This window comes from Polypterus senegalus, chromosome 3 (genome assembly GCF_016835505.1).
Source record: "Polypterus senegalus isolate Bchr_013 chromosome 3, ASM1683550v1, whole genome shotgun sequence".
NCBI lineage: Eukaryota > Metazoa > Chordata > Cladistia > Polypteriformes > Polypteridae > Polypterus > Polypterus senegalus.
The window spans coordinates 25829709-25842905 of NC_053156.1; the positions used below are offsets into that span (position 1 = coordinate 25829709).

Consider the following 13197-nt stretch of genomic DNA (forward strand, 5'->3'; position numbering starts at 1 on the left):
CAAAGGTAATGAAAATTGTCAGTGTGGCGTAATTCAGTTTTATAGGTTACACTGTCATTCTCTTCGCTTTAGGAATAACTGAAAAAATAATATTTTGTATTTTGTTCCCAGTGGCCTAAACTTATCCTCCCTGCGATGGACCGGCACTACTCCTAGGCCTCCAGTCCCGCGCTGCTGGGGTTTCCTCCGACACCACAGTCCCTGAATTTGGAGTTTGCACGTTTGAGAATGCATGTAAAATACTTTGGCCTATTCATACACGTGGAAGCAGAGTCTTTAGAAGAATAAGATTAGGATCTTCTTTATGTGATCATTTTGTTGAAAGATGACAGGTGCGCGCTCGAGTATGCGACTGTCAGTTATGCGTCCTGACCGGACAGTCCCGTTTGTGCTAGTTAAGATGATCCTTGTGACAGATGAATGTTATCTTCGCTGCTTTGTTGGTATTACTGCGCTTCTTCTTGTCTACTTTTCAGTGACCCCTCACCCACTGGCCGTTATGTGTTCTGGTGGCCGATCGCACTGTTGCGCGTTACTCCGGTAACCGGTAACTTGTCACTGCTGCCCGAAGCCGCCAGTTTGTCTCTTTCTAAGAATGTTAAATTCAAACGAAAGGGGGTTGGAGCTAACCGAGTTTCTTTTTCTTTCTTTCTTTTTTTTTGTAATCGTTTTGCCTGCAGGTACATTTCGAGGTGAAACGTGCACTAGGCATTCAGAATTAATTAGCCTCTTTTTATTTGCGTCGCCTTTCATTTCCATTACAAACCAATTCAAGTGTTTCCTATTCAGCTTTTAAAGACACGCTGAAGCCAAACAATGGACTGCCGCTCAAAGAGCTCCTCGCCTTAGGCGGCCTCATTCACCTGAGGCTCAGGTGCTCTGACCCGCTCGTATACAGCGCGCTTCCTTAAGACCCCACTTTGTTTGGTTGGTTTAGCTTGTTTGGCACCTTTCAAAAACCGAAAAAGGAAGCCCAAACCAGTTCCCGCTTAAGAGGCCATAAATGTCTGCAGTCCCGGGGGTCCCGTCCGTGCAGCGTTTATTTAATTTAAAGGCCAATTATCCAGATTAACCTGCCAAGAAACATTTACTTCAAAACCTCCTCTTCTCGTGTGGAGAGAAGACCGTCCTGCGCTGCTGTCCAAATTAAACGAGAGGCTCCCCCTGGGAACCTGCGGCCAGGGGCTTAGAAGAAAACTCGCCTGACCACACAGGCTCGTGCCTCGCAGGTCAAGAGAAGAGAATTTGGGGTGGCTGAGTTCTGCTCAAAAAAACAACGTCACGCGATTGCGTTATCACTGAAAATGTTAATTAAATCGGAAAGAGAGATAAATGAAATATGGGGTCATCACATGAACGAATATCACTGATGTCTAATGGCGGCCTGAGTTCGAATCCAGTGCGCAGTTTTTGGGTCAACAACTGCGTGAACTATTAGAAGTGCCTACGTTTATTTTATTTTAATATTTTTATTTATTTTTTCATTCATTCTTTCCCACGTGCAGAATAGGCGAATTTGCGATTTCTAATTTGGACCCGTTTCAGAGGGGTCTGTCATGAACCGACATTATTCCAGGGGTGCCCACCATGCAATTGAATCTGCCAGGATAAGACCAGCCTCCCCCCAAAAAATACAATGAATTGAATTAAGCAGGTTTGAGTGGGCTATGTTAGAGATTTAAGCCTCGGAGAGCACAGGATCGTGTTGTTATATATAGTGCCTTTAGTTATAGAAGATTAGCTATATACTGCCTTTACTTTAGCAAACAATTTAGGTAAATATAGAAAAATACATTACTGAAAAGATACATAGATATTAAAGGCACTCTAAAATAAATAAATAAATATGAAAGGCGCAATATTGAGAGGCAGGAATTTCACTTTTCAAGGCCGATACCGTACTGTATATAGGAATGGCACTATATAAGACACATTACTGTACTGTGGTGTGTCTCATATAGTACCATTCTTATATACAGTACAGTACCGTCTTATCCGTCTAATCGTTTCTATTTATCAGATAATTATGCGATGAATAGAAACGTACACAAGACACGTATTTGCAGGTATTTATCTTTTTGAGCTTTTCAAAGTGCTGCAGTATAATTAACTTTTATGTATAATTCTCTCTAAAATTACGGGTATTGCAGTACCATAAATATATTTATCGGTCTTGTTTACTAAAAAATAGTTTACATTTTCTTTCTTTCTTTCTTTTTTTTCTTTCTTTCGGACAATCACGATCTCTGTACATCACACTTGCCACAAGCTCTCAGGCTGTCCATTGTCGTAATGTACGTAATAACGGATTCCGGGCCCAGGAACCGACCCTGGACGGTGAGGTGCAATCAGCCCTAACCCACAAATGAAGACGAGCGGAAGATCTGAGCCATTTGATTCCATTAGGTGTGCATTTCATTATCACCAACAAGTGCGAGTCAAAATTTGTGAACATCTGCAAAGTCAATAGTATTGAATATCTGTCTATAGATTGTAAACTTTTTGATCAACATGCCAAAGGGGACCTGGACATGCACTAAAACCTGCTGAACACTGGTTCAATGTGAGGGGCATACACACTCACAGTCGTCTTCTTTAGCCGTATCCATCTGGGTCAATGGACCGTGGGACGAAATAAAATGCACGGTAATAAGACTGGAGTGACCAGAAAAAACACATAGGAACCGTAAGAACACGTCAGCATCACAAAGAGCGCTCCCGATATTTATCTTACCGACGATATTTTAATTAGGAATGTTTGGACTGTCTTGCCGTCTTTACATGGGGATCCTGCCACCTACTTCCGCATACAGTTCATTAATACCCAGCCAACGGAAAAGACACACTATAATTAAATTATTCGGTCCACTCGTTTGACTTGACATCTCCTTTTTCAATCAAACCACTGCACATATGAGAAACACTTATTAAACCGCACACACACACAACTCCTATCACCATCATCATCATCATCATCATCATCACCATCAGCAACACCATTTGTCCAATCAGATCCATCCAGTATGAGTAAAACGAATGCATAAGCAGGCATGCATTACAATTAAATACTATATTAATCATTTAACATTTCTGTCAATTCAGGTAAGTTATTTAATGATTCCAATTTAATACAGTGCAGAAATTGTTTAAGGGAAATTTTTGGCAGCGACCATGATAGACTGACTTGGACATGGACGGATGGATGGAAGTTTGACAACGAGCTGAATCACGTCTTTACTTTTTGTTGAATCTCAACGCCGAAATGTTTTACCACCAAGGTAATTGGACTGAATCATCTGAATGAGTAAAGAATTGTGGTGAGGTCAAACTTTTCTAAAATTTTTTTTTTTTCAGACGACAAAAGCAGTACGGAATCGTGTCTTGCTAATTAAGCATTTCATTCCTTAAACTTGCAACTGCACAGATGAACCAGAATCCATAACCCTATGGAATTAATCACGGCTGACGGTCGCTTCTTCAACCTCTGTTAATTTCTGAACTGCCCGTACTCTTCATACAACGCGATTTATTCCAGAGACATTTAAGATTAAACATTATTGTAAGAGTTCCAAAACGACACCTCACTGATTGTTCATAAGGTGACAGGTAACTCTGCTGGCCGTTCAATAAACCATGGTTATGAACCGCGCTTCTCTAAAGAGCGACTCTGTGAATGCGCATTATCTATAACGCCCTTCAGGCCCACGATGCCCAAGCACGGAGAATTGTCAGTGGATGCTTTGGTATTCCACAAACTGAAACCGAACACAAAACCACGAACTGAATCAATCATAGCCATTCGCCTATTGTATTTCTAATAAATAAGAGACGAAGGTGAAGGAATCGCGGAGCTCCAAATACACTAGAAGTGATCATCTTTACCTCCAAAATTGAAGCTGCCATCCCTGAGTAAAGTCCCAACTGCAAAGTGAGCGGCTGCCGCGGACAGCGAAGTGCGCACAGTGCTGTCGCGAATCTGGAAAGGCAGCGGGGCGCACAGAGGGACCCTTCAGGAGACGCGCAGGAACCGCCTCCTAATTGCAGGGTTTGGACTCTTTGAAGAGCCGCCAGGAGCCAGTAATGAGAGGCGCACAGAAACTCGGCAGCTTAGATTTACAGCTTAATTCATGCGGGGGAGCTACGAAGAGTGGCCGTTTAAAATAGAAGAGATTAAAACAAAAAAAAGGAACACTAGCAGCTCGCAGCTTCAGTGAGTCCAAGCTTCCGAGATGCTACTGTTTATTGTGTCAGTGACTGTCAGGCAGTGCGCCTCTGACTGCGGTCAGGTCATAGAGCCCAGCGGCAACTGCTCGTACAGTTTACGAAAAACACTAGAAAACAAAAAAGAATACATACATACATACATACATACATACATACATACATACATACATACAAGTACCGATAGAAAAGTGTTTGCTTTCTTAGTATCCTGGGCTGCCAGATATTCAACAGGCTGTAAGCTCCAAGTTACGATAATTTCTTAACGGCGCCTACGTAACTTTTTCATAATACATAAAAAACGTAACGTAAGCAAAAAAACCGTTTTCTACATCAACGGCTAAAATTGGAAACTTTGACCGTGTTACTTCTGTTTAACTTTTGAAATGTATTTCATTAATAAATCGTGAGAGACAACGCACACATTTTGTAATAGACTAATGTTAGCCTGGACAACGTGTGGGAGTTAAATTACATTTTCGCAACAGAGTCTCACATTTTAACCAAATATCTACCTCAGCTCAGCTCAGTGCATCTAAGTTTCATTGATTTATGAATTTCAGAGAGGCCCGGCGGCGCAAAGCCTAGCGGTGTTGTTTAATGGAGTCCTGAGTTCGAATCTGCAGTATGTCGTCTTTAGGTCACTAGCTAAGTGGACCGTTACATTTGCCTGCATTTATTCATTAAGTTATTTTGGACACCCCGATTTTCCTCCCTACATCCCAAAGACATGCATAATAGGTGAATCGGAGATTTCTTATTTGAACCGACATCCTTCCAGGAGTCCCCGCATTGCGCCTGAATCTTCGGTATACAATCAAGTCCCCCCTGAGAATAAAATAAGTAGGTTACAATGGGTTTTGTTAGTGATTTGGGTCATGGGGAGTACAGAATCGATCTATTATTAATTTCACAGTTTAGAAAATAATACTATCAATAGCTAAAATATGTATAGACATTAAAAGCACCACATAATGAACAGATACGTATGAAAGGAACGTATGTATATTTGATATAAATTAATTTTACTGTTTAAGACAGTCAGATATTGTAGATACTGTATATAAAACAGGCACTAAAAAGATATGAAAGATAGATATGACAGACACTATATCAGATAGATAGATAGATAGATAGATAGATAGATAGATAGATAGATAGATAGATATGAAAGGCACTATATAATAGATAGATATGACAGACACTATTTTAGATAGATAGATAGATATGAAAGGCACTATATAATAGATAGATATGACAGACACTATTTTAGATAGATAGATAGATAGATAGATAGATAGATAGATAGATAGATAGATAACTTTTGGATTCAATTGCACACAAATGTGAAGAATTTAAAAAGTAAATATTAGAAGTAGGCTAAAGGACTGGGATGATCTGGCCCCCTATGCAATGATGGCCCCTTCCTTCCTTCCTCTGAAATTCAACTGCTCTCTTTGACTGAGATGGTGAAACCCGTCAATGGATATACATTTCACTGGGAGATGAAGCATGACGAGTTCTTATAGCCTAAACTTTGCTTATGGTATAGAAAGCAACTTAAGGATACTTCAAAAATGGTAAAAGAGAAATATACATATGAAGCATAAGAAAAAAGAAGAGGGTGCCAGTGAGGTGCAGTAGAAAACAATGCAGCTTCATGGATTCATTATCCTAGCTTCTAATCTGGTTGTTGTCCATCTGTCTGTCTATCTATCTATCTATCTATCTATCTATCTATCTATCTATCTATCTATCTATCTAAGCACGTCACTATATTATGTTACATATTCCATTGAAGAGTCATGATGTGGTTGTGCAGACTACATACAGACAGAGACCAAGGTGGGGGATTTGAGCCCAGGATGGTGGCTTCATAAGACAGCAGCATGTTAATTTAATTCATAAAACTCAGAATGGCGTTGCTGATTGCTCATGAAATGCATTTTGGTAAGTTTTAGGTTAAGATAGTGAATTATGGAGTTGACTCGTAATCTAAGGCACATCTTTCTAGTGTCACTTTTAATCTTCTGATATTCTTATGCTGGAGTCTATCCATCCATATTCAAACCCACTTATCCTGAGTGAGGTCACAGATAAGCTGCAGCCTATCCCAGCAAGCATCGAGAAAATATGAAGAAATACAAGCAGACTACAACTGACTGGAGAACTGAGGATCTTCACATTTACAGGTATTTAAAATGAAAACATGACCTTATGCAGTTTTTATCTATAGCCTCATAAATACTGTGTCTCTGCTGAGGTCTCCAGAAGCGCCAGTCGACTGCCACACTCAGATTCAGAGACAGCCTAAGGGCTCTGCTGATGGCAGTTACTCACCAAACCAGGGGTTGGCGCTGTTTACTAAAGCCCTCTGTCTTCCTCTGTGCAACGGAAGACTGACGGCCATTCCACCTCTTACGTCACTTCTGCTGTTCGTTCTTCTGGACACGCCCCTTCCTGTCTGGAAGACATGTGACCAGCAGTTCAGCCAACTTGGAGTTAGTTCTGTTCTGTACTCAAGCGAGAAAAGACGTTTTTGTTTTCTGTTATTTTGTCAGTCAATCATTATCCAACCCGCTTTATCCTATGTGATAAGGACACAGTATAGCACCCAACCCGACACAGATTCACACTGAGGCACGTGTAAAAAACACAAAAAAGACTTTCTTTATTTTCTTCAGCTGGACGCCATGACTTCCCCGTGAACCCCATCACCCACAACACAGTCCCAGTAAGCACAGACTAATCAAACCAACACACGCCCTTCTGGCACCACCACTCCTCCCTTGAAGCTTCTTCCTCTACTCCCGACTCTGGCCACTGAGTGGTGGTGGCTGGCCCCTTTTATAGCCCACCCAGAAGCATTCCAGGTGCTTGACCACTTGGTTCCAATTGAACTTTTGGGTGGTGCTGAAGAATTGTCCAGCTGGGCTGTGGAATCCATGCAGCACCTCCTGGCAGCCACCCCAGTTTCCAACCAAGTTGTTGAGGACTCCTTCTCTCATGGAGCCCTGCAGGAGGTTGAGGCATCACCGCCGGCCAGGGATCCTGCCACCAAGTGTCCCGGGGGAGGTATTGAGTTGCCCATCATTGCTCCCTTGGAACATATCCAGCAGGGGTGTCCCGCCACTCCTAACACAGGGTCATGGGGGTCTGCTGGACCGGGCAGGGCACCAGGCCACTGCAGGGCACACACACACTAGGGACAATTTAGGATCACCAATGCACCTAACCTGCATGTTTTTGGACTGTGGGAGGAAACCAGAGTACCCAGAGGAAACCCACACAGACACGGGGAGAACATACAAACTCCACACAGGAAGGACTGGGGAGGCAAACCTGAATCTCCTTACTGCGAGGCAGCAGCGCTACCACTGTGCCACCATACTGCCCCTTTTGTTTTGTGCTAACCTTTATTCATACCATGGTGGTGCCCCAGCCCTCTCATGTTGTTGTATCTTCTTTTACATGAGGAGTTGGGGACTCCAAATTAGCCTTATCTGAGCGAGTGCATCCTGCAAACAACTAGAATCCCACCTAGAAGAGGTACTCGTTTGGGCTGGTGCAGACTCGACCATCCATGGTCTGGATTTGTTATCTGTGTTAATTCACTATGTGACCTGCATGGTTGCATGGCTTGTGGGTTTCTACTTTTTGAAAGCAAAAATTTTTAAAGCACTGGGCAGAAGACAAGAGCCAACAGTGGAGAGGATGGCAGCCCATGACAGATACATCAACATACTATATATGGATGCACACGTCAATATACGCAAATACAGTTTGTACATTCACCTTTGTGTATACATTAACAGACACTCTCGCATACATATGTGGACATATAGCTAGAAACGGCATGCTGCTTTTCCACTAACATCAAGAACAAGAACTAGGCCAACATGTCAACAGGAGGCGCTGCACACAGCAGAGGTATCTGTCTTATCATTCTCACAGACTGCTGTCCTGTTTGGCTGCTGTTTACTCTTCTTTATGTATCTGTTCAGCACCATTGAATATGTTTATGCCATTCCTTGTGATATTGCATATTTATTTATTTACTGACTTATCTATCTATTTTTTTGTTTATTTAAAAAGCTTCGGTAAAAAGCCAAATTTTCCCAAAATAAACTTCTATCTATCTATCTATCTATCTATCTATCTATCTATCTATCTATCTATCTATCTATCTATCTATCTATCTATCTATCTATCTATCTATCTATCTGTCATGTCTTTATATAAAGTCTTAATACTGGTGTCTTAAAGTGTCCCATTTTATGTATTTGAAAGACATGACTGATATCCTCTGGAGGAACACTCTGTGTCTGCATGACATGACATCTCCAGCATGGAGGACTTTATATAAACCATCATTTGAGAAGAGAGTTGAGGACCTGCAGTGGAGGATTCTGCATGGAGCAGTGGGCACCAGTTCATTCTTAAAAACCATTGGTGCCAGCACAACAGATCAGTGTCCATTTTGCCTTCAGAAAGAAACAGTTTATCATTTATTTCAGTATTGTACCAGATTACAACCATTGCTGCATTTTCTTGATTTATTATTGATGGATTCAGGAATTGTATTTAATAAACTCATTTATATTTTTGGAATGTCAGTGTCAAACGTTTGTAAAAGACAATGTTTACTTGGCAATTTTTTGTTAGGCCAGGCCAAGATGGCAACATTAAAAATGAGAAGAAAAAGAGATAAAGATCTGAAATCTACTGATGCTCAATTAATATTTAAGGTCCTCCTTAAAAGTAGAGTGAAGATCGAATTTGCAATTTTTTAAAATTAATTAATCAATTAGATGTATTTAGAGATATCTGGGCTGTAAATGATGTTTTATGCTCCATGGAAAATTAATGTCTAGTATTAAAGTATGAGTAGGAAAACTTTGTTATTAAGTGTTGTTTAATTTTGACTGTTAATTTACTGCAATTAAGTTATAATTGTTAATAAAGGTCTGTTTAAAATAAAAAAAAAATATCTATCTATCTATCTATCTATCTATCTATCTATCTATCTATCTATTATATAGTGCCTTTCACATCTATCTATCTATCTATCTATCTATCTATCTATCTATCTATTATATAGTGCCTTTCATATCTATCTATCTATCTATCTATCTATCTATCTATCTATCTATCTATCTATCTATCTATCATGCCTTTCATATCTATCTATCTATCTATCTATCTATCTATCTATCTATCTATCTATCTATCTATCTATCATATAGTGCCTTTCATATCTATCTATCTATCTATCTATCTATCTATCTATCTATCTATCTATCTATCTATCTATCTATCTATCTATCTATCTATCTATCTATCTAAGCACATCACTATTTTATGTTACACATTCCATTGAATCCTGCTGGTGCTTCATCTGCGCCTTCCAAACAACTAAAGCAAACTCTCAAAAAGTCCCTCAGAGCAGAACAACCGAAGGCCATGCCACATCTGATGGCTTTTCCATTTACATAACTTTAGTTGGTGGCGTCCTATCATGACTGACAGTTGTGTAGTGTGACATGCCCAGCCATTCAGTCAAATTAGTCCACAAGTCGTCCCCCATGCAGGGCTGTTTCTGTTTTTTAGTCATAGAGGTTGCTCTGTGTGCACAAGAGCTGACAATCGATGAGTTCTCCTCCAAAGCAGTCAAGACGAGTAAGAGACACAGGGGTTTTGGACTTTAGAAAGTGAATAGACGCTGACATCTCATGCTTTGTGTACTTTGACAGAAGAGATTACTGGTGAATTTGCCATACCTGTTAACCCTTTTCATAGCACCAGTCCTATCCGGAAGCACGCTATTGGCTGGCACAACTCAGATGCTAAATTAGACATGGCCAGTGATTTTTAGTCATGTAATCTGACATAGTCCAGCAACATGATCAGCATGTGAAGTCTGACATTCCCTATGACCAGAAGTCACAAAGTTTGATATCAGCTTTAGGGTCTGAACTGATGAGCCAGTCAATGATCACAACCTCACCACGACATTGCTGAGATGGTTTCATTGGCACTTTCAGTAATCTTAGGAAACAATGTGGAAACCAAAGAGGAACCAGGCTCTGTCAGTACTTTGATAGAAAGTTAACACAGACAGGTAGAGCTGTATAAACTGAGATAAACCCACACATAAATATCCATCCATCCAGGAAATAAAAATGTCTGTATACTGTATGTATATATACAATTCAACATACATATTCATATAATCAAACATTTATAAACACGTAATAGTCTGTCAGTAATTTTATAACCTGCTAGTTCCTGAACAGGAGCCAATCCCAGTCAGTCAAGGGTGCAAGGCAGGAATAAACCCTGGACAGGGCGCCAGTCCATCACAGGGCACACACACACACACACACACACACACACAATTACACACCAGGGCCAATTTAGTGTCACCAATTCACCTAACCTGGACTGTGGGAGGAAACTGGAGCACCAGGAGGAAACCCACACAGACACGGGGAGAACATGCAAACTCCACACAGGGAGGAGCCGGGGACGTGAACCTGTGAACCCATGTCTCTTTAGTGTGAGGCACCACTGATAAATATAGTGTGTGTATGAATTAAAGTAACTGTGAGAATATTGAATTTAGATATATATATATACTGATGTAGGTACATTTATACTGTATAGGCAGTGAATATATAGAATACTTTATGTTTGGATATATACAATATAGACTCAGGCCCTCATGTACAGCGCATAGACACTCATGCTGCTCATATATATAAATATATATCTACACAAATGTATAACAATGAGATACATATAAATGCATATACAGGTACACATGTTTGTGTGAATGCGCATCATTCCATTTGTATTAAAGTATATAGAATATATATATAAAATAATGCGCATAACATAAACACTTGCACACAGTATCTACATAAATAAATTAAAATACATATATTCATATACATAAATATATGGAATATAAGGTGTATACACCTACATATATATAATTATAAACATATATACTATATATATTAACATAAATATATATTAACATAAATATATAAAAACATAAATATATACTGTATATATAGACATATATTGCACATATTATATGCATGCATATATCTTTATAAATATAAATATATAATGTATATATATAGACATATATTGCACATATTCTACATGCACACACATACATATATATATAAACATGAATATATGCTTTATATATATATATATATAGACATATACTGTATTACACCTAGTATATAAGTATCCATATAGCTTTATAAACATAAATATATACTGCATATATATGTACATATATTGCACATATTATACATGCACATATATATATATATATACTATAGATATATTTATATATATATAGACATATATTCCACATATTATATGCATATATTTTTAAACATAAATATATACAGTATATATATATATACAGACCTACATTACACACAAATGGAAACATACATTCAGTCATATGTATTAGTATACACCTTATATAACATATGATTGTGTCTAAGCAAATGTGTATTTTAATTTATTTATAAATATTTACTATATTATACATGTGAATGTAAATATGTACAGTATATGCACAAACAAACACATATACAGACATAATGGCATTATGCCAAAGTTAATGTTATAGCCACATTGTTATATAGATAAAGGCTGTGTCTCTAACCTTCTATTCTTATTTCTTCTCCTTCTGTGTGCTCATCCCCTGATCCTGCCTGCACGTGTGTAGCTACTGTATATGTAGCTATGGCTGTCCATTTGTATGTGGAGTTCCCTTTCCCCTGTTTTTTCAGTTGTACACCACCATCTATCTGCAGTCTTCCCTTCAATGTCTCAGCCTCTCTCTCTGTCTCACACACACACACACACACACACACACACACACACACACACACACACACACACACTCACACATACACACTCATCAGGTCCATCACTTTGCCATTTCCACACATCTAACCGTATCTTCAGGTCAGTAGAGGCAGACATTTTGGAGATTGATGAGACAAACCTGGAGGTGCAGTCATGGACTCCTTCCTTGGGCAGATCCCACCACTGGACAGAAGTGAAGTCGCTGGGATTCTGCTTGTCACACATGTACCAGGGCGCCCCCCTACTTCTTAAAGTGCTGAAAGCCAATCAGATATTTGGTGGGCACATACAGTAGAGTCCATCCAGACCTGAGGACCTTCTCTTCAGTGTGTTCCTTCTGCTGAGTAATTTAGGAGTAGACTGGCCAGTGCAGGCTCCCTGTTTGTGAGGAGTTTCCCAACGCCTGGCCCATGGAGTGTGTTGCTCTGCCAGCCCAGTTGGTTGCTCTTGACAGAGGGGCTGAGCCTGGAATGAAAGCTCTCAAAGCTCAAGCCAAAATGCAGAAGGCGCCTTTTCCAAAAAGCCATGTCAAATGATTCCCACCCGTGGGAGGCTTTTCAAAGGACCCAATGGGACACCCAGTGAACGCCCGCTTGCACCTCCCCAACTCTGTGCACCCGCCCCAATGCCTGGCAGCAAGTGACAAACGACCCAGCCGACCCTTAAATCCCCAGAACTGCGGGACTCCACACTGTGAAGGGTGTGGTGCGGCCGCCATCCCTTACTTTTTGCATTTCTTAAAAGTAAGTGCCCAACTCTCGAGATTCATTGGAAGGACATAAATGCGTTTGTTTGAACAGCCTAAAATAAATGACAGTGCCCACTCATTTGTTACTTTCTTATCTCCTGGTCCCTGGCTGGCTGTCTGCAGGCTTTTAAAGGTTAAAAGTCGGGCTTTCATGCTGCGGATTGAACTCGACTCCAGTGGCTTGAAGGCGTCACACAACAAGAGGAGGGAAAAAGCTAAAATTGTTGTCAAAAATAAAACACGTAATTTGGTTGCCGTTTTCTTCCCCCAATTACAAGGCAGAGGAGAAGCCGTGTCGGTTAGAGTCTAGCCCAAAAGGAAACAGG

General features: G+C 40.1%; 1 protein-coding gene across 2 annotated transcripts in view; it reads right to left on the minus strand.

Annotated features, from left to right (window-relative positions):
• sp7 (Sp7 transcription factor) overlaps nucleotides 1–12589 on the minus strand; it is a 45206-nt gene extending 32617 nt beyond the window's left edge. The window contains exon 1 of one of the 2 annotated variants that reach the window (XM_039746826.1): nucleotides 12263–12589. Coding sequence is in view for 1 of the 2 variants with exons in the window: in XM_039746825.1 (XP_039602759.1) it covers nucleotides 3883–3903 (21 nt within the window). In the remaining variant the exon portion in view is untranslated. Of the gene's footprint in view, nucleotides 1–3882; nucleotides 3966–12262 lie in introns of those variants that run through there. The other variant, XM_039746825.1, reaches the window with a different exon arrangement.
• Between the last annotated feature and the right edge of the window lie 608 nt (nucleotides 12590–13197).